This window comes from Equus caballus, chromosome 10 (assembly GCF_041296265.1).
Source record: "Equus caballus isolate H_3958 breed thoroughbred chromosome 10, TB-T2T, whole genome shotgun sequence".
In the NCBI taxonomy this organism is placed as follows: Eukaryota; Metazoa; Chordata; class Mammalia; order Perissodactyla; family Equidae; genus Equus; species Equus caballus.
In genome coordinates, this window is record NC_091693.1 from 11,878,047 (window position 1) to 11,895,719 (window position 17,673).

General features: G+C 48.4%; 1 protein-coding gene across 6 annotated transcripts in view; it reads left to right on the forward strand.

The window, feature by feature from the left end:
• Positions 1 to 17,673, forward strand: part of HNRNPUL1 (heterogeneous nuclear ribonucleoprotein U like 1) — a 35,445-nt gene that overhangs the window by 15,879 nt on the left and 1,893 nt on the right. For all 6 annotated transcript variants that reach the window (XM_005596260.4, XM_023649787.2, XM_005596258.4 and 3 more), the window contains exons 8-13: positions 4,191 to 4,457; positions 5,748 to 5,870; positions 5,969 to 6,097; positions 14,019 to 14,187; positions 14,780 to 15,064; positions 16,230 to 16,519. In XM_005596260.4, coding sequence (XP_005596317.1) covers positions 4,191 to 4,457; positions 5,748 to 5,870; positions 5,969 to 6,097; positions 14,019 to 14,187; positions 14,780 to 15,064; positions 16,230 to 16,519 — 1,263 coding nt within the window. The remainder of the gene's footprint in view (positions 1 to 4,190; positions 4,458 to 5,747; positions 5,871 to 5,968; positions 6,098 to 14,018; positions 14,188 to 14,779; positions 15,065 to 16,229; positions 16,520 to 17,673) is intronic.

Sequence of the window (17,673 nt, forward strand, 5' to 3'; positions counted from 1 at the left end):
GACATCAGGTGTGCACAGCCTTCCTCCATCCCTAGATACCAGAGTGACATTTTCTAGACACACCCAGGAATTTCTTCCTACCTTTCTTTGCTATGGAATAGCTTATCTGCTTTCAAAGGCAATGATAGTGGCCCGTGCCCCACTTTGGCATCATCTCATCCCAAAACTACTTCCTTCCTTCACCTCACATTGGTAGAGCCAGACTTCCTCAGTGTACTGCCTTCATGGAGGGCAGGGGTGGATGCAAAACAGAACGAGGTGGAGGGTGCCTGAACTGCTGCAAACTTCAGTCCCCAAGAGCAGTGACCAACACTCACAGTACTGTTGGCTCTGGGACAGGCTCCCCAGATTCAGTCCCTGCTCTTCCACCCACAGCCCTGGGCACCTTACCTTACCCACCCTGTATTTCACTCTCCACTAAATGAAAATCTTTGCATCTCCCTCAGAATTCCGTATGGGCTCATTTAAGTTCATCCATTAGAAATGCCTACAGCAATGCCTGGCACAAAGTGAGTGCTCAGGAAATATTACTTAATACTGTTATTATTATCATGAGGAGTTATGGATGTTTGTAAAACGGGGCATGAGGCCCCAGGAAGGAGTGGCTCCCCGGGTGGATGCTTTCTCTTGGTCTTATTGTCTCTCCCTCCCTCATATCTGTATACATGTACTCTTTTTTTCCCTTTTTTTTTTTTTTTTTAACTATAAAGCTCTAACAGTTCTCAAAGAGTCTTGTCTGGGTTCTAAGATTTGCCACATTTGCTTTACCACTTTCTCAAATATATGTGATTTTTTTGTCTGACCTGTTTGAGAGTATGTTGCCTACATTGTCTTTATTCGTTAATACTTCAGCATGTGTTTCTTAAGGGTAAAATTATTATCTTAACCACAGTTCAGTTACGATATTAAACATTGAGGTAATACTATTATCTGCTCCACAGTCCACATTTAAATTTTGTCAGTTGTCCCAACAATATCCTTTAGAGCAGTTTCGTTTCTGGTTCAGAATCTGATCCAGGCTGATGTATTGCATTCTCTTGTCATGTCTTTTTAGTCTGAAACAGTTTCTTAGTCTTCCATTGTCTTTCATGACCTCACTATCTTTTTAATAAAAAACATGTTTTCTTAAGTAAAAATTAACCGTGTTTATACTCTACAGACTGTTCTAAACCCTGCATTTTCCATTTAGCAGTAAATCTTGACTGTCTTTCCCTGTCCGCACAGATAATACAGATCTACCTCAATTAAAAACATTTTTGAATAGTTAATAAATTCACAGGGTCTCCGAAAATATCAAGAAATGTAAAAAGGTGTGCAGTGTAAAGTCTTCAGACCTCCCTCCACCCATTGTTCACACATACCCTCCTGACATGTGAACCCACTGGGACTCGGGATTTCTTTATTCGAATGTAAGAAAGATGATGATTATTGTTCTTCTTTTACACAAAAGGTAGCATATTATATATGTTATTCTGCATCTTTTTTTTTGCTTAACTGTATAGAGATCTTTTTATGTTACTACCTAGAGGACTTCTTTGTTTGATGTAGTTTGTAGTCATTGTGTGGATCTACGATACTTCCATAGTCAGTCCTCTGTTAGTGGACGTTGGGTTAGTTCTTGCCTTTCTTTTTAGTGACTGCCTAGTATTCTGATGCAGGCGTCAATTTATCCTGGTTTAATTTATCTGGTCTTCTCTTGATGGACCTGAAAGCTGGAATAGTCAATGCTGCAGTGACAGCTCATCTGTTTCCCCTTTCCAGAGTATGTTGGCGATCTTTTTGTGTCCCCACACATGGATCTCCTGTCCGATTTAGTGTCTCCCACTTCCCCATTGGAGCACACTTAGCAGTGCTAGGGTGAGCAATTTGCACATACGTGTTTGCATTCCTGTGGGAATGTAGTTGTTGTATTTGTTCCTGAAAGCATAACTTCGGGCTCAAAGGCATACTTTTAAATTTTGGTAGCTGCTACTAAGACTGCATTCCGAAGAAGCTGCAGCAGTTGAACATGGCATCAGTGTGTGACAGTGTTCCCCAAAGTCACTCCCTTCCGAGCATCAGGTTCTGTGCGTGTTTAGCGGTTTTGAAATCCAGCCCTTGACTCTTGCTTGAACCAGATATTCTCTACTTCTGTTTTTAAGATTCCGTCTGCAATCCTTTGTCCAAAGGATGCCATAACTGTTTAAAAGGCTCAGGTGAGGGATTGGAGGAGGTGTGAAAATCAGGGACCTCAGGAAGCCCGGGGGGAGGACATTTGTGTTAGATCTCAAGTTCTCAACATTCACAAAACAAAGAGGACAAAAGGTCCTTCCAAGTAGAACAGTACATATAACACATGTCAACAAACCGTAGGGAGTGTAATGCATGAACCTCGGAGACAACACAGGAAGATGTGAGAGGTGAGGCTGTGAAAATGGCCCACTCTGAATGCTAGGCTTAAGGACTTTGGGTCTTTCAACCCCGGACTGGCCCCAATAGTGTTGTTTTAGCAGGAGTGACATGACTACACTTGCCGATTAGTGGTGCATTTGTCAGTTGAGGGTGCTGGTTTATATACGGTATGGTAAGTTCCTTAGTGAAGCCGGTGGCCATAGGGAAAGTTAACCCTCACAATGTTCATTTCCATGTTAGAGCAAAGGTGACCTGGGCAACTCTTGCCCCTGTGAGAAGACGTGGCAGGGACATTGATGCAGGGGTTGGGGCAGGATTCACTCTGGCAGTGTTTGCATGTCTGCCCCACCTGGGCTTCACCTGTGTAGGCATTAGAGCTGCACAGGTGTAAGGGACTGTGTAGAGCTGCACCCTGCGTAAGGAAGCTCCTTATGGGGAGGGCTTTCACTGCTCTTAAAGGGCAAGTCTCAAGGTGGTCTCCCCATTCAAGAGGGAAAGACTACCACATCTTAGACTTTTTTGTCAGGAACTTGACCTTGTACTTAGTTTCAATCTGAGATCTGATCCCAAGTTTTGAGTCTCCTATAAACCTTTACCCTGCAGCCAAAGTGATCTTTCTGAAACACAGTTTTGAGCAGGTCTCTCCTCTATTCGAAACAAGTCAGGAGTTTGTCAGCTGGCTTCGTCAGCACGAAGTTCAGAGTCTGGAATTAACAGAGAGCCTATCTCATGCTGAGGGCAGGGACTATGTCTCCTCCCCATTGCTTCAGCCCAGCACAGTGCCTGGCATCTTGGGATGATAGCTCCCATTCATGGTGTTCTCACTGTGTAGTAACACACTAACCCGCTTAATCCTCAGAATGACCTTATGCAGTATAGAATCTTATCATGGTGCCTCTTTTTTGATAAGGAAACTGTAGATGAAATAACTGGGCCTCACAGTTGGTAAATGGTAGAGCTGAGGCAGTCCACCTTCCAAAATAGGAGCTTAACCACAAACTTCACCTGCTCAGCAGGAACTCAGTAAATAGTTGTTGAATGAGTTAATATGGTCCCTCCCTGGCCTGTACCTGAAATTACTTACCTTCATCCTTTTTGCTTCAACCACTCTGACCCTGTGTTTTCTCACTGCCAGATTTGTACACAGACGACACTTCTCTTTAGGATTCTCTCCTCCTACCCCAAAGCTGGCTCATTTCCATTTATTGTTCAAGGCTTGGCTTACGGATCCCCTCCTCAGAGAATCTTGCTCCTGTATAGGTGCTATTACTGAATTATAATAGTGTCCTTATCTGATTCCCCACTAGGCCCTGAGCTCTGTCGGGCCCAGATCACCGTAGACGTGTGCGCGAGGAAGAGCAGGAACTTGGGGAACATGTGTTGAACAAACAAGTGAATGCCTTTGTAGAGCTGGTCTTGACTTAAAAGGCCCTGCTGTGGCTGTCTTTCCATCTGTTATCATCAACAGACTGCCCTTGCTGGGGTTGAAGACAGACAAGATCACCTTTTCCTTCATTTTCATCTCAGGCTGGGCACAAGGCTCAAATGCTTTGGAGCTTCCTAAAATTACGTGCTTCACACCCACCAGCTTTTGGGTCTTAGGCAAGGAGGGCTTTGGGCTCAACATTTTCTGAGCTGTTCCCTGGTACTGCCTGTCATGTCTGTCTGTTGGGAGGGATGCACTTCAGTCTGGGAAGCTGGCTCTGTTTCCACTCCCTGCATCTGCCCTCTCCAGCTTGGGGCTGCCAGTGCCTTAAGCTGAACGTTGGCAATTATCTTCCTGTGGCTTTTTCTCCTAGGACTTTGAATGTGGAAACGATGTGGAACTTTCCTTCACCAAGAATGGGAAGTGGATGGGCATTGCCTTCCGAATCCAGAAGGAAGCCTTGGGGGGTCAGGCCCTCTACCCTCATGTCCTGGTGAAGAATTGTGCAGTGGAGTTTAACTTTGGGCAGAGGGCGGAGCCCTACTGTTCTGTCCTCCCAGGCTTCACCTTCATCCAGCACCTTCCCCTGAGTGAGCGGATCCGGGGCACTGTTGGACCAAAGAGCAAGGCAGAGTGTGAGGTGAGTGGGCCTGGAAGACTGAATAGGTGGCTGCCTCTCCAGAGCCACGTTGCTGCCAAGGCAGAGGGGAGGCTCTTGGCGGCTGGATGTGGTGAAAGCAGTACAACCTTGCCGCAGAACCTTGGGGCAAGGGACCTCTTCTCCCAGCTCCTCAGGGCTTGACTCAGAGTTGAAAGCTGCTGTGAGAGTGAGGCAAGGATTGTGGGTATGGCTTAGGCTGGAGACGGAGGGGCTAAGGTAAGAGTGCTAACTCTTGGAAAGGTTCCAAAAGGAAATTGCCACACTGCTCCTTCCACACTACTGCTTCAGTGAGGTCTGAATCTTGGAAAAGGAGGCTGTCTTCCCAGCAGAAAGGATATGAAGGTACTTCCTGGTGAATGTGTTCCTGAAGGAGATCGTGCAGTTCCACAGTCCCACCCAAGACTGTCTAAGAACAAAAATGATAACTGGCCTTGGGGCTGATTGCTCTGCAGAAGCTATGTTGGTGATCTTTGTTCTCATAATAATGTTTTTTCTGATATATAAATGATTTTATGTTTATTCTAGAAAATTAGGAAATACAAAGAAAATTAGTTTCCCATGATTCTGCCATCTGCAAATAAGTTACTTTTAAAGTTTTGAAGTTTATTCTATTCTTTTTGCTATGCTAGCTGCATGTTTTATACACACATTTATGATCGAAATCTTATGGTATAAGCATTTTGATATCCTGCCCTTTTCACTTAACATTATTTTATGAGCTGTATCTCACCACATGAATACCTCTTTTTAAACTCACAAGCTCACATAATGGCCTCACAAGCTAACCATTTCCCTTTTCTTGGGCATTTAGATTGCATCTAGTGTTTGCCAAATTCTAAATGTATTGATTAGATACGATGCTTGTCCTTGTGCGTACAGTCTGTGCCTATACAGCCTGTGCTCCGGGAAAGTTGTACCACATCTCATGCCAGCTTTGTGGGCCAGTGCTAGTACTCGGCCCTCCCTGGACCTTTCCCTGTCAGAGGCCACTTAATCCTGCCTGAACAAAAATGTAAATTCTCAGGATAACAGTGCTTGATTTTGTGCTCACTCCGTGCCAGACTCTCTGCTGAGAGTCTGACAAGCCTCATCTCTTTGAATCCTAACAGCAGCGCTGTGAGGTAGATGGTATTATTGCTTGCATTTCCCAGAGGCAGCCACAAGGTTTACAGTCACCCTCATGGTTACCAGCGACTCAGGGTGGTGCTAGGCTGCCACGCTACACACTGCTGCTGCTTCACAGTGTTCCTCCCCATCCTGTTTTTGTAGATTCTGATGATGGTTGGCCTGCCCGCTGCCGGTAAAACCACGTGGGCCATCAAACATGCAGCCTCCAACCCCTCCAAGAAGTACAACATCTTGGGTACCAATGCCATCATGGATAAGATGCGGGTAAAGACAGCCCCTAGTCTCTCCTTATCTACCTCCCACCCCACTAAGGGCTGCCCTGCAACCAGGACCACCCACCCTTCACCACCCCCTGCCCACAGGTGATGGGCCTACGCCGGCAGCGGAACTATGCCGGCCGCTGGGACGTCCTGATCCAGCAGGCCACCCAGTGCCTCAACCGTCTCATCCAGATCGCCGCCCGCAAGAAACGCAACTACATCCTAGATCAGGTACTTGCTGGTGACCATCGTGCCCCAGGAGAGGGAAGGGGCCTATTGGGTGCCTGTAAATTCCTCTCTAGTCCTTGTATTTTTTCCCCATAATGCTTTTGGACTACGGTACTGGTCATGGGGTCAGCCACACGTCATGGTGAAGCCCCAGGCTCTTAGCACAGTTCTCTGAGCCCAGGCTGTGGGTGGGGTCTCGGGCCATGATTCAGGCCTAGTGTAGGCTCTTAGCAGCCCAGAAGAACATCATCAGGTGAGAGCTATTTAGTGAAATGGAAAGGGCGTGGATTTCTGAGCCCACAGACCTGGGCTTGAATTTCAGCTCTGTCACTTCCTAGCTGTGTGCCTGGGCAGCTGACCTCCTCTCAGTCTCAGTCTCCTGGTCTAGAAAATGGAGATCATAATGGGGCCCACATACCTTACACAGGGCCTGGCACAAAGTAGCTGGAGATTGTTGTTAATTACTCTACAGAATAGGTATGTTCCAGATTCTCTTGGCGTGTTTTTATGATTGTCAGGTCCATCCCTAAGTCACATATTTTCTACCTGCATTTCAATTAAGAGTAGGGTTACGGTGATCTGGGAACCTTTGAAATTAAACACAGAATTTTGTGTGCTGGTGCAGATGTCTTTTTTTTAAGAACTAGACAGTTTTGAGTTAGGATAGGAAGATCGCCCATGGCTTTCAGCATTCTCAAGAGTATGAGTGACCCCTACATGGTTAAGGATCTCTGTCTCAGAGTAATGAGTTCCTCATGTTTACCGCCTGTGATGTGTCACTCTTGACATTTGTCCTGAAGGCTTTCTCAAGTAGCAGATCACATATTTGTTGGGAGACTGTGAACAAGCCTCTATTGCCCTCAGCCTTGCCTTTCTGCTTTCTTAAAACTTGAGTGTGCAAATATGTAAACTGAGTAGTGTACACACAGACACACACACACACACACACCTGTCAGCCATACTGGAGTGCCTTCCATAAGTATGGCCCTGGGTACTTAGTTACCATGAGTTCAAAGGACTCCTGATGAGGGTGGAGCTGGTGATAGTGGTTGGCTCATCAGAAATGTGGTTGGAAACTCCAGGGGACCAAGTTGCCTTTTCATAGCCGTGAGCATCTTATACAAAAACAACTGAGTAGGAGCTTCCAGGGTTGGTGAACATGTGGAGATGTTGGGAGAGTGGCGTGCTCAGAGAGCACGGAAGCTCCATGCCCCTTCCCACATACTTTGCCCTAGGCATCTCTTCTATCTGGCTGTTCCTAAGTTATATCCTTTTATAATAAACTGGTAATGTAGTGTTTACAGTTGAAGAAATGATGCTCATATTCAACATTTGAAAGGAACACATAGTAAGAACTTAATTCTTAAAGACAAAAAGAAAAAAGGCTGTTGACTGGTGATTGTTCTTCATGATAGATTAATTTAAATGATCTTGCCAAGCAATTGAGTGTTGGGAGTACAAATCTGCCGTTTGTTAATGAAATGGCCATGCTAGAAAAATAGAAAATTTGCCAAGGCTGTGCTATACCTTGGTACTCTTCTGTGATGGTGGAGATGTGGGATTTTCTCAAGGTTCTGCTTTTCTGGAAGGTGGACATGAAAAGGTGTACACTTTAATCCAGTGACCAGTGCTGATTGGGATTGCTGTCAAACCGTGGGATTGAGCCCTGATGACTCACATTTGTGAAGAAGACAGGACATGATCCCATAATACTAAATTTTGATAAAAACAACTAATTGGGCTAATGTTTAGAATAAATTTATTTCTAGGAAAAAAAAACAGTTGAGCACAAGATAGTCCAAGAACCACCCAGGGTTACTCCCCATCAATAATGTGTACAGCCAGCCTTCTCCCCCTTTGAAGACTTTGTTTCTTAACCCTGGCTTCACTTTGCCCCATTCTTCTTCTTTTTTTTCTTTTTTGAGGAAGATTAGCCCTGAGCTAAAATCCATCGCCAATCCTCCTCCTTTTGCTGAGGAAGATTGACCCTGAGCTAACATCTATGCCCATCTTCCTCCATTTTATATGTAGGACGCCTGCCACAGCATGGCTTGATAAGTGGTGTGTAGGTCTGCGCCTTGGACCAAACCAGTGAACCCCAGGCCACCGAAGCAGAGCACACGAACTTAACTGCTACACCACCAGGCTGGCCCCTGCCCCATTCTCGTCAGGGCATTTTGGAATTGTAGTCCCCCTTGGCCCCAGTGGGACTCATAGAGCAGTGGTGGTGTATTAATACCTGAAGGATTCCTTTGTGGTTACCCCAGCGAATTATTCCGTCTGTCTTTTTCTCACTTTGCTGGTTAAATCAACTGTGAAACCCATTTCAAATATGTGGCCCAGTGGAGAAGGATTATAGTCCTAGGGGCATATCATCTTAACATCTGTCCAACATTTCACAGTGGGCTTTCTCTGGAGATCAGGCCCCTACACCTCAGCCAGGCACAGAACAGCTGAGCACTGTAAAGACTCACTGTTGGCCTCCTCAGCTTGTGCTGGCTTGTTCAGGGACAGGGTCCAGAACTGTACTAATTGTACTTTGGGTCTTCAGGGCTGCTGGCCTCCTGGTGGAGGGACATGCAGATCAGGCCAGGTGATCCCAGGCCAACAATGAAACAAAAGAACCGAAACTCTGAAGGTGGGAGAGGCTAACCATAGATTGGGAGATCGACATAGGGCCTGAAGCTATAGGTTACTCAGGTCTGGGAATAGGTCTAAAGCCAGCATTTGGCTTAAACCCCAAGAGTGGGTCGGAGTGTGTGTGTGTGTGTGTGTGTGTGTAGAAGATTCAAAGCAGGCCCTTGCCCAGATCCTGGCACTTCCTACCCCAACAGCTTTGGCAGTGAGGGATGCACAGCTGTCTCCTAAGCCAGATGGAACTTCAGAGCGGAGACCACTACCACAGGCAAAGTCCCTGCAGTCCATGAATCTCGGCCCAGGGTTGTCTTTTCCTTTCTTTGGTTTTTCCCAAATGGTCAGACCTCCCCACATTTGGCTCTTCTGGGTCTCCTGTTACATAGGTTGACCTCAGAAATGCCCATCCTTGAGAAGGAAGGAGAACATGCCTGCAGAAGCCAGGCGAGGCCACTTGTGCCAGGATTCTGCCTTCATCCAGCCAGAACCCCAATCCCTACCCCAGGATGTGTATTAGGCACAAGCTCTCAGGTGTGTTGGGGCTTTGACCTATGATCCATGATGACCTGAGTATCCTCCTCAGATCATGTGGGTGTTACAGCTGTGGAACATCCGAGGAGAAAAAGAAAGGAGATGGACCAGAGAGAAAACTGAGGCCACATAGAGAAAATGAATCTGTCTGAAGTTACGCAGTTGATTTACTGGTAGAACAGATCTGTGACTTCCCAGATGGCCACAGCCTGTAATGATTGGGACCATTGTGGGAAACTGGGAAAGCTTTCTGGAGGTGAGGTGCCTGGGCCAGGACATGGAAGATGATAAAGAGTTGAGGCTTGTCCTGGGGGCAGTGGGGAGCCATGGTTGTGTTTTCAACAGAGAAAGATATGGCTAAATTTGCCTGGCTAGTAAAAAGTTGAAGAGAAAGGAGAAAAGGAAAGTAGAGTGCTTTAAGTGGCTCTTTGGGGTCAGTCTTCTATTGTCAGTGGAGAGCCTCCAGGATGAGATGCTGCCTGGCCCATCCCTGGCCTATCAAGGAGCCTCAAGACTGGGTGCAGGGCAGGAACTGGCAAAGTTGCCCTCCTGGAGGCCTCTGAGAAGATCTGCAGGGCTGTGTGTGAGGACCCCAAACCATCCTGAGAGTTGAGGACTGCCAGCTAGGAGTTCCCTTAGGGCTCAGCAGCCCAGAGCCTGGCCAGGCAGTGATCATAGGCAGGGCCGGATTTGATGACATCACCAACCTCGCCTCAGCTGTCAGAATGAGTGGTTCTCATCCTGTTTTGCATCTCTATTGACAGATGCCACGCCTTTGCCTGAAACAGAAACCCAGGGCTAGGGTACAGGCCTAGAGTAAACCACTTCTTGTTGGCAAGCGTTGAAGAGGATGTTTCTTTCCTCCACCTTCCCCATCGCCTCTTCCCATCCATTGTTGACACTCTGGCCAATTCTTTCCCTACATGTGTGCTTCCTTCCACTGGGTTTACCGCACTCTGTGCCCAGAGTGAACTCTTTCATCACCAGCTTTAAGTTTTCTCCTCTGAGATCCAGCCATATTTTTCCTGATGCCAGCCTGACCCTGTTGAGCTGTGGATGGGGCACAAGTGAGAGTGGATAGGGGACAGTAGGACTCTCATAGAACTCAGGCTGTGAGCAGCCTGCTGTCTTCCTCTGTCACTCTCCCAGACTGTCATACACCAAACCTACTCACACAGCTTCTCAGAAATGCAACTCCTGTCCTTTGGCCCACATCACTGGGGATTGGGAGTAGCCAGGGCCAGGGAACACAGACAGCCCCAGACCTTCTTAGAGTCAGCATCTTCAAGCAGGGTGGGACTGGGAGAAGCAGGAGCTAGGCAGAGGGGGCCCACACAGCTGGAAAAGCTGATCTAGCTGTTGTGCTGGTCTCCTAGCAACAGCTGCAAGCAGCCCCCAGTGACCACAGCAGTGCTGGGCCGGTGCACGGGCTCTGACCTCACTGTGTTTGCTGTGGCAACAGCCACCAGCAGTTAACTCCCTTTCCTCCAGGAAAGCCAAGTATTTGCATTTCTGCTGGCACGGTTTATATGCTCTTCTTCCCTTCCCCAAGCCGAGGAGTAAGGGGAGGGAGGTGCAGTCTTGAAAACCATCGCCAGGAAGGTTCTCAGCACCTCAGTTTTCCAAAGTGCCTGAGGGGCCATCCCTCAGAGTCTAGCCACTTCCCAGGACAGAGGCTTGCTATTTCTGAGTCTAGTCTTCTCCACCTCCACTCATCCCATCCTGTGCAGCTCCAGGGACCAGCCCTCTTGGCAGTGTTGCTTCCCATCTCTGTCCCCTCATTGGATAGTGACAGGGTAGGTGTGCTCCATAGAAAACCTTCAGGGGGTGTTTACCCATGTCCTCAGGGTTCAAAGGAGTCAAAATGGGATCACTTCTTTTTCTTTCCTTTGTTTTCTTTTTTGCTGCTGCTTTTTTTTTTTTTTTTTTTTTTTTGCTGAGGAAGATTCTCCCTGAGCTAACATCTGTGCCAGTCTGCCTCTATTTTTTATGTGGGTCTCTGCCACAGCACGGCCACAGAAGAGTGGTGTAGGTCCACGTCCAGGAACCGAACCTGGGCTGCTGAAGCAGAGAGTATCAAACTAACCACTAGGCCACGGGGCCAGCCCCCAGGATCACTTCTTATGGTTAAACAATGGGCTGGGTTGTCCACAGAATGGTCTGGGGCCACATTTACCCTGGCACACACCTACTCTGGCTTTTGTGCCAGGAGAAAACCTCATTATTTAACTGGAGGAAGCCAAATTCTATCTTCCTGTGACCAGATGCTACCTTCTGCTTTACTTTTAGGAATGGAGTCTAGAAAGAGCAGTGGGGAGAAGGACTTGACTTTTCTTCTGTAACCTGATATGCTTTTTAAAAACCATTTGTGGTCCAAGACCTCTTCTTGGGCCAGTGCTCAAGGCCCAGATCACAGCCTGTATATTCCTACCGTACACACCCTCTTCCTCCTCCTCCGTGAAGGTTGGGACACTTTCCCTAGGGAACAGGGACAAACTTCTTGGCCTGGTATGCGTGTCAGGGCCAGGGGGTCTGGTTGGTTTAGAGAACAGCTGCACCCACAAACCAGCTTCCTGTCCCTTGTGTCTTGGAAGAGGATTTCTTATGCCTCATATTTTCCTAAAACTTAACTTTCCTTGGTCCTTTCCATTGGGAAGCCTCTCCTAGGACGGTGTCAGTCCTCTCGGCCACATTTTCAGATCCACTCCGTGGGTGTTGACTTCTTCCCCTGTTACATGCCAGACATTTTCACATCTGCAAATCCTTGCCAGAGCCAGGAGGAGGGCAGTGTGATCCCTGTCTTTCAGATGAAGAAATTTGAGACTCAGACTAATTAAGTGACTTGTCTACAGCCTCACAAATAGTAGAGGGCACAGCTGGGATTTCAACCCTGAGCTTCTTCCCCAAAGCCTGTGTTCTCTCCACCCTGTCTCACTGTCCCTGCCTTTCTGCTGGGTAGTCGGTGTAGTTTGACCTTCGCTTGGTCTGGGTTGCTTCAAGTCAACATTACAGTAAGAATATCCATGGCACCCCACCCAGTGACGACAGTATCAACAGTGGCTCCCATTTGTTGACTGTTGGCTGTGAGCCTGGCCCTGGGCTAACCAGGGGCTTTTACTCACATGAATTCCTTCAGTCTTAATAACGACCATATGGCATTCCTACTGTTTTCCCGTTTGAAGGCTTGAGACTCAGTAAATATGCAGTAAGTGGACTTTACAGATGAGTAGGCTGAGGCTCTGAGTGGAAGTCACTCACCCAGGGCCACACGGGTGTGACGTGGCCAGATCAGGTTAGAGCCAAGGTTTGCCAAGCCATCCTCCTTCACACTGCCTGCCTCAGTCAGGGTGGCTCCTGCTCTAGAGCCTGCCACATAGCCCCCACTCAAGGAATTCCTCACGTTTGGTCAGTTGTTTTATGGTCCTCTTCCGCTCAGTCATCACCAGCCCCAGAAGGGAGGCTTTTCATCCCCATTTTACAGATGAAGCAACTATAGGGATTGGCCAAGTGAATTAGTGGCCATACCGGGACTTGATCTTGGGCTTTTGCCACCCTGCCAGTCTGTGTCTTCAAAATATACCACTTTTTTGTCTATTTGTGTGCACCCCTGTATAGACTATTCTTCCTTTCTGCGGCTTCTCCCCTCAGTCCCTGTCAGAGCCACTAAAAATATTTAAATGCAGGTATTCCTCATCACTCCAGTTCTGTTGAATGTGAGTTTGGATAGGGTGATTACCCATATAGGTGCCTGGGTCCTACCTCCAGAGATTGGGGTTTGAGAAATCTCAAGTGGGCTTTGGGCTGCTGTCTTTTTCAGTAGTATCCAGGTGATTCAGGTGCACAGGCTGAGTCCTTGGAGACCTGGGGTCCAACAAATCTGGACCCCAGTCCCAAAGGGCCTGGCATATAGGAGGTATTCAATAAATGGAAGCTATTGTCAGTACTGCTCTCCATCAGATGACTCCTAGAGCACTATTCCGTAACAGCAGCAGGCCAGGACACAGCTGCCCAACACCTAGAGCAAGAGAAGGGAACATTAGTAGCAGAGCTGCACTTGGGAACACCCAGGCTATTGCTTTGTCAGGCTCCTGGATTAGAAGCTTGTGTGAGGCTGATGTTTGAGAGGACTGAGGGAATGAAAGAACCCCAGTGTTTATGAAAACAATCTACACAACTGTGATAAGAGGCTGGTTAATTATGGCATCCATTCTATAAATGTTATGCAGCCATTAAAAGAGAACACTGGCACAGAAAAATGTTAGAGAAACATTAAGTGAAAAAAGACTTCAGAAGAGTGTGCATAGTATGATTCCATTCATGTTAAAAATCACACACATATTTTTAGATAAGAAATTCAAAATAGGTCATCTCTGAGAAGTCGGACTGGCAGTAGGTAGATGAAGGGATTCTTACGCTAAACTTCCAAGCTCGTACTCTGAATTTTTTACCATGAGCGCGTATTACTTTTAGAATGGGGGCAGCTTGTAAGGTGTAGTACCAGGAACGAATAGGATCAAAAAGCAAAGCCCAGCCATCAGGAATCTCTTGTCCTGTGACTATCATCAGCCACTTTCCCAGGTCAGTTCATTTTCTGACAGTGGACTCAAGACTCTTAAAAGTGAAGAAGAGCGATTTCCTGAGTTTCTCTGCTTAGGAGAACTAGTATCCTTTTTCAGTCCCTGGCCTACATAATACCCCACAGAGGAAAAAACCAACTCATAACGGACTGTCTGTTGCCTCTTCTGTTACCTACCCCTAGACAAATGTTTATGGGTCAGCCCAGAGACGAAAAATGAGACCATTTGAAGGCTTCCAGCGCAAAGCTATTGTAATTTGTCCCACTGATGAGGACCTAAAAGACCGAACAATAAAGCGAACCGACGAGGAAGGGAAGGATGTCCCAGATCACGCGGTCTTAGAAATGAAAGGTAGGAGATGAGCTGTTCCCCGAGGGACATCACAACAGGGTCCTTCAGAGAAAAAGCCCCTTACATGATTTTTCTCTCCCCAACTCCTTGATTATTCTTTTTGATCTCGTTTGTTCTTTGCTTCTGCTTTGTCCGTTCTCTGTCTAGTTCAACTGTCACTGGAAAAGCTGCCCATGTCTCTCTGGGGCAGACTTTTCAGACTGGATGGGGCTAGGGCAGGATGAGGGAGAGGGTGTGTGGGAGCAAACGCTGAGAGACCTGCGTGGTCATCTGCCTCTGGCACCCACTGGGTGGGCTGACGAGCAAGCCTCAGTTGACTGCTCTAAAAATAGGGGTGGTGATTCTACCTGCCTGGCCTGCTCCCTGGGGTGAGGCTGGAGGAAGTGTTTATACACACTGTTTTGGTGGGACTTAGCCAGCTCTTCAAAAAAGGGAGGAGAGGGTCTTTATCAGAAAGGCCAAGGTTGGGCCCCTGTCTCACCTCTGTCACTCACTACTCCGGACCATTTTGCCTCTCCCTTCTAGCAGGCCAGTGTCTTGAAGGTACTGACCCCCTCTCTTTCCTCCCTCTGGGGCCCTCCCTTCTTCCTAGCCAACTTCACATTACCAGACGTTGGGGACTTCCTGGACGAGGTGCTGTTCATTGAGCTACAACGGGAGGAAGCAGACAAGCTGGTGAGGCAATACAACGAGGAAGGCCGCAAAGCTGGACCACCCCCTGAAAAGCGCTTTGACAACCGAGGCGGCGGTGGCTTCCGGGGCCGTGGGGGTGGCGGTGGTTTCCAGCGCTATGACAACCGGGGCCCCCCCGGGGGCAACCGAGGAGGCTTCCAGAACCGAGGGGGAGGCAGCGGTGGAGGAGGCAACTACCGAGGAGGTGAGACATCTCACACAGAGCTCTCCCTACTTTTGGTTCCCAGGTCAGGGTTCTGCTTTGTGACTCCTTATTCAGGTAGCAGATGAAGTCTCCCTGGCATCAGCAGTCAGTTGAACTCTGATAGAGAACCAAGATGAGTCAGATTCTGGGACCTCAGGGAAACTCTGCCACTGTCCTGCTTCCCCTGGGCATTGTTCCTCAAGCCCTTGCCCATTTGTATGTCACGTTGCTGTCATTTTTGTGAATCTTCACCTACATCTTACCTTGTGCTCCTTGAGAAGAGAGGCCAGACCAAGCTTACTGCAAGTCCTGGATCCCAGCTCAGGACCTGGTGCAAGACAAACATTGGGACTGTTTTGGTTTGAAAACAAATGGAGAAACAGGTTTAGAGAAGTTGATTTGCCCACGATTTACCCAGTTAAATCCAGAGCTGAGATCAAGTGTCCCAAGTTCTTAGTCACTAAGTTCTGCTGTCTCTGAAGTAGTGTATGATCATGATTTAACAAGCATGCCCTACTCTGTTTCAGTCTTGTGCTAGACAGTTCTGGGGACACAGCCATGACCCACACAAACACACCTCCTGTAGTGACAGTCCAGATGGATTCTGGGCTTAGTGGGAAAGCCCAGGGGTACTATGAGCTCAGATGACACCTGATCCAGCCTATGGGGAGCAGGGCTCAGGAAAGGCCTTCTGAGACGCTGATGTCTCAGCTAAGATCCATTGGCCAGGGGAAGAGGGAATCGTTCTGAGCCAAAGAAACAGCTGCATAAGAGCTCAGGAGAGGCTGGCCCATTTGGCCAAGCCTGAAGAGGACTGCCCCAGGGCTTAGCATTCCTCTTCCCCAACATCTCTTCCAGTTTGTTTCACAGCTGTGGAGATGCTGGGGACACAGTAGAAACCAAGGCAGCCCTGATCCTGGCCTCTCAGTCCAGTGAGCAAGGCAAACCTGTCAGCAGACAGTGATGACCGAGTATTATCAGGGTTGCACGTGGAACGCCCAGGGGTTTGGGGAAGCCCAGAGCGGGTGCTTTATTTATTCACTTAAACTGAGCTGCTGCTCTGTCCCTGGCCATGCTGAGGCCACAGCAGTCACCAAAACAGCCCAGCTCCTGAGGGTCCCAGGTTGAGAGGGACAAGGCCTCTTTTCTGGTTGCTCCAACACAGGTTTCAACCGCAGTGGAGGTGGTGGCTACAACCAGAACCGCTGGGGTAATAACAGCCGGGATAACAACAACTCTAACAACCGAGGCAGCTACAACCGGCCTCCCCAGCAACAGCCACCACCACAGCAGCCACCGCCACCACAGCCACCACCACAGCAGCCACCACCGCCGCCCAGCTACAGCCCTGCTCGGAACCCTCCAGGGGCCAGCAGCTACAACAAGAACAGCAACATCCCTGGCTCGAGCGCCAATACCAGCACCCCCACCGTCAGCAGCTACAGCCCTCCACAGGTGAGAGTGTGCGCCAGTGAGGCCAGGGAAATCACCAGCACACGCTCCGGCTACAGGTCGCCACTCTTACCTCCACCCCTGCCCGTCTTTCTCCCTGGCAGTGTTTTTGACTGGGACAGACCTTAGTCCCAGATCCCTTCCACACCCAGAGTAAATCAGGAGCCTACCTGTTCTCCCACCTTCCTCAGAGGGGGTGGACTGTCAGCATTGGTCCCTTTCAGCAAGTACATTTCTCTTGGCTCTGTCACTGGCCTCACTGAATCCCCAAAAACAGCAGTCGATTGGAGTTACCCCTTGCCCAGGCTGGAAGGGGCAGGCCTGCTTGTCTTCAGGATGTGGAGACAGCCCCTAAGGTCCTTGAGGACTTGCCCTCTGCCCCAAGAGCTTCACTCCAGAGTGAATCCAGGCTCAGTTCCAGTTCTCAGAACCCAGTGCTCAGGTTCTGGTATGCACAGGCCCCTGTTGACCAGAGCAGTCTCCATTTATTGCACAGCCATTTCCTGAGCACCTTCCACGTGCCAGGCCTGGGAACAGCTGCCAGGAGACAGAGGTGAATGGTTCCCAGTCCTGGTATAACCAGAATATTTCCTAGAACAGGAATTGGGCAAGCACACGTTCAAACCCCAGCCCCACGATGTTCTGGTTTTGTGACCATGGGCAAACAGCTTCACCTCTCTGGACCTCATTTTCCTCATAAAGTGCTAGAGTTGTTGGTAGAACTCACTTCTGAGGTTTGTCATGAGGGACGGGTGGCATTACAGTTTTGTGGGCAAGGCTTTGGAACTAGGGGGACCTGGGGTTGAGTCCCAGCTTTGCCACTTAGTCGTGTGACTTGGGCCCAGTGATTTCACCTCCCTGAGTCTAAGCTTCCTTCTCTGTAAAGTGAGGCTAAGGGGACTACCTCACAGAGTTGTTGGGGGATTAGATGAGATAATGATGCAGCGTGGACATGGAAAGTGCTTAGGAAATTGCCACTACTGTTTTCTCAGCAGCTCTTCCCCTAACAACTGCTACCACTTATTGAGTGCCCAGTGGTTTGTGCACACAGCTTAATGAATCCACAAGGCAATCTGAAGGGATAGTTCTGTTGTAATTCTCATTTTACAGGAAAAAAGAAAAAGCAGCTGGTATTTCAAGAGGTGCTGTGCGCCTTG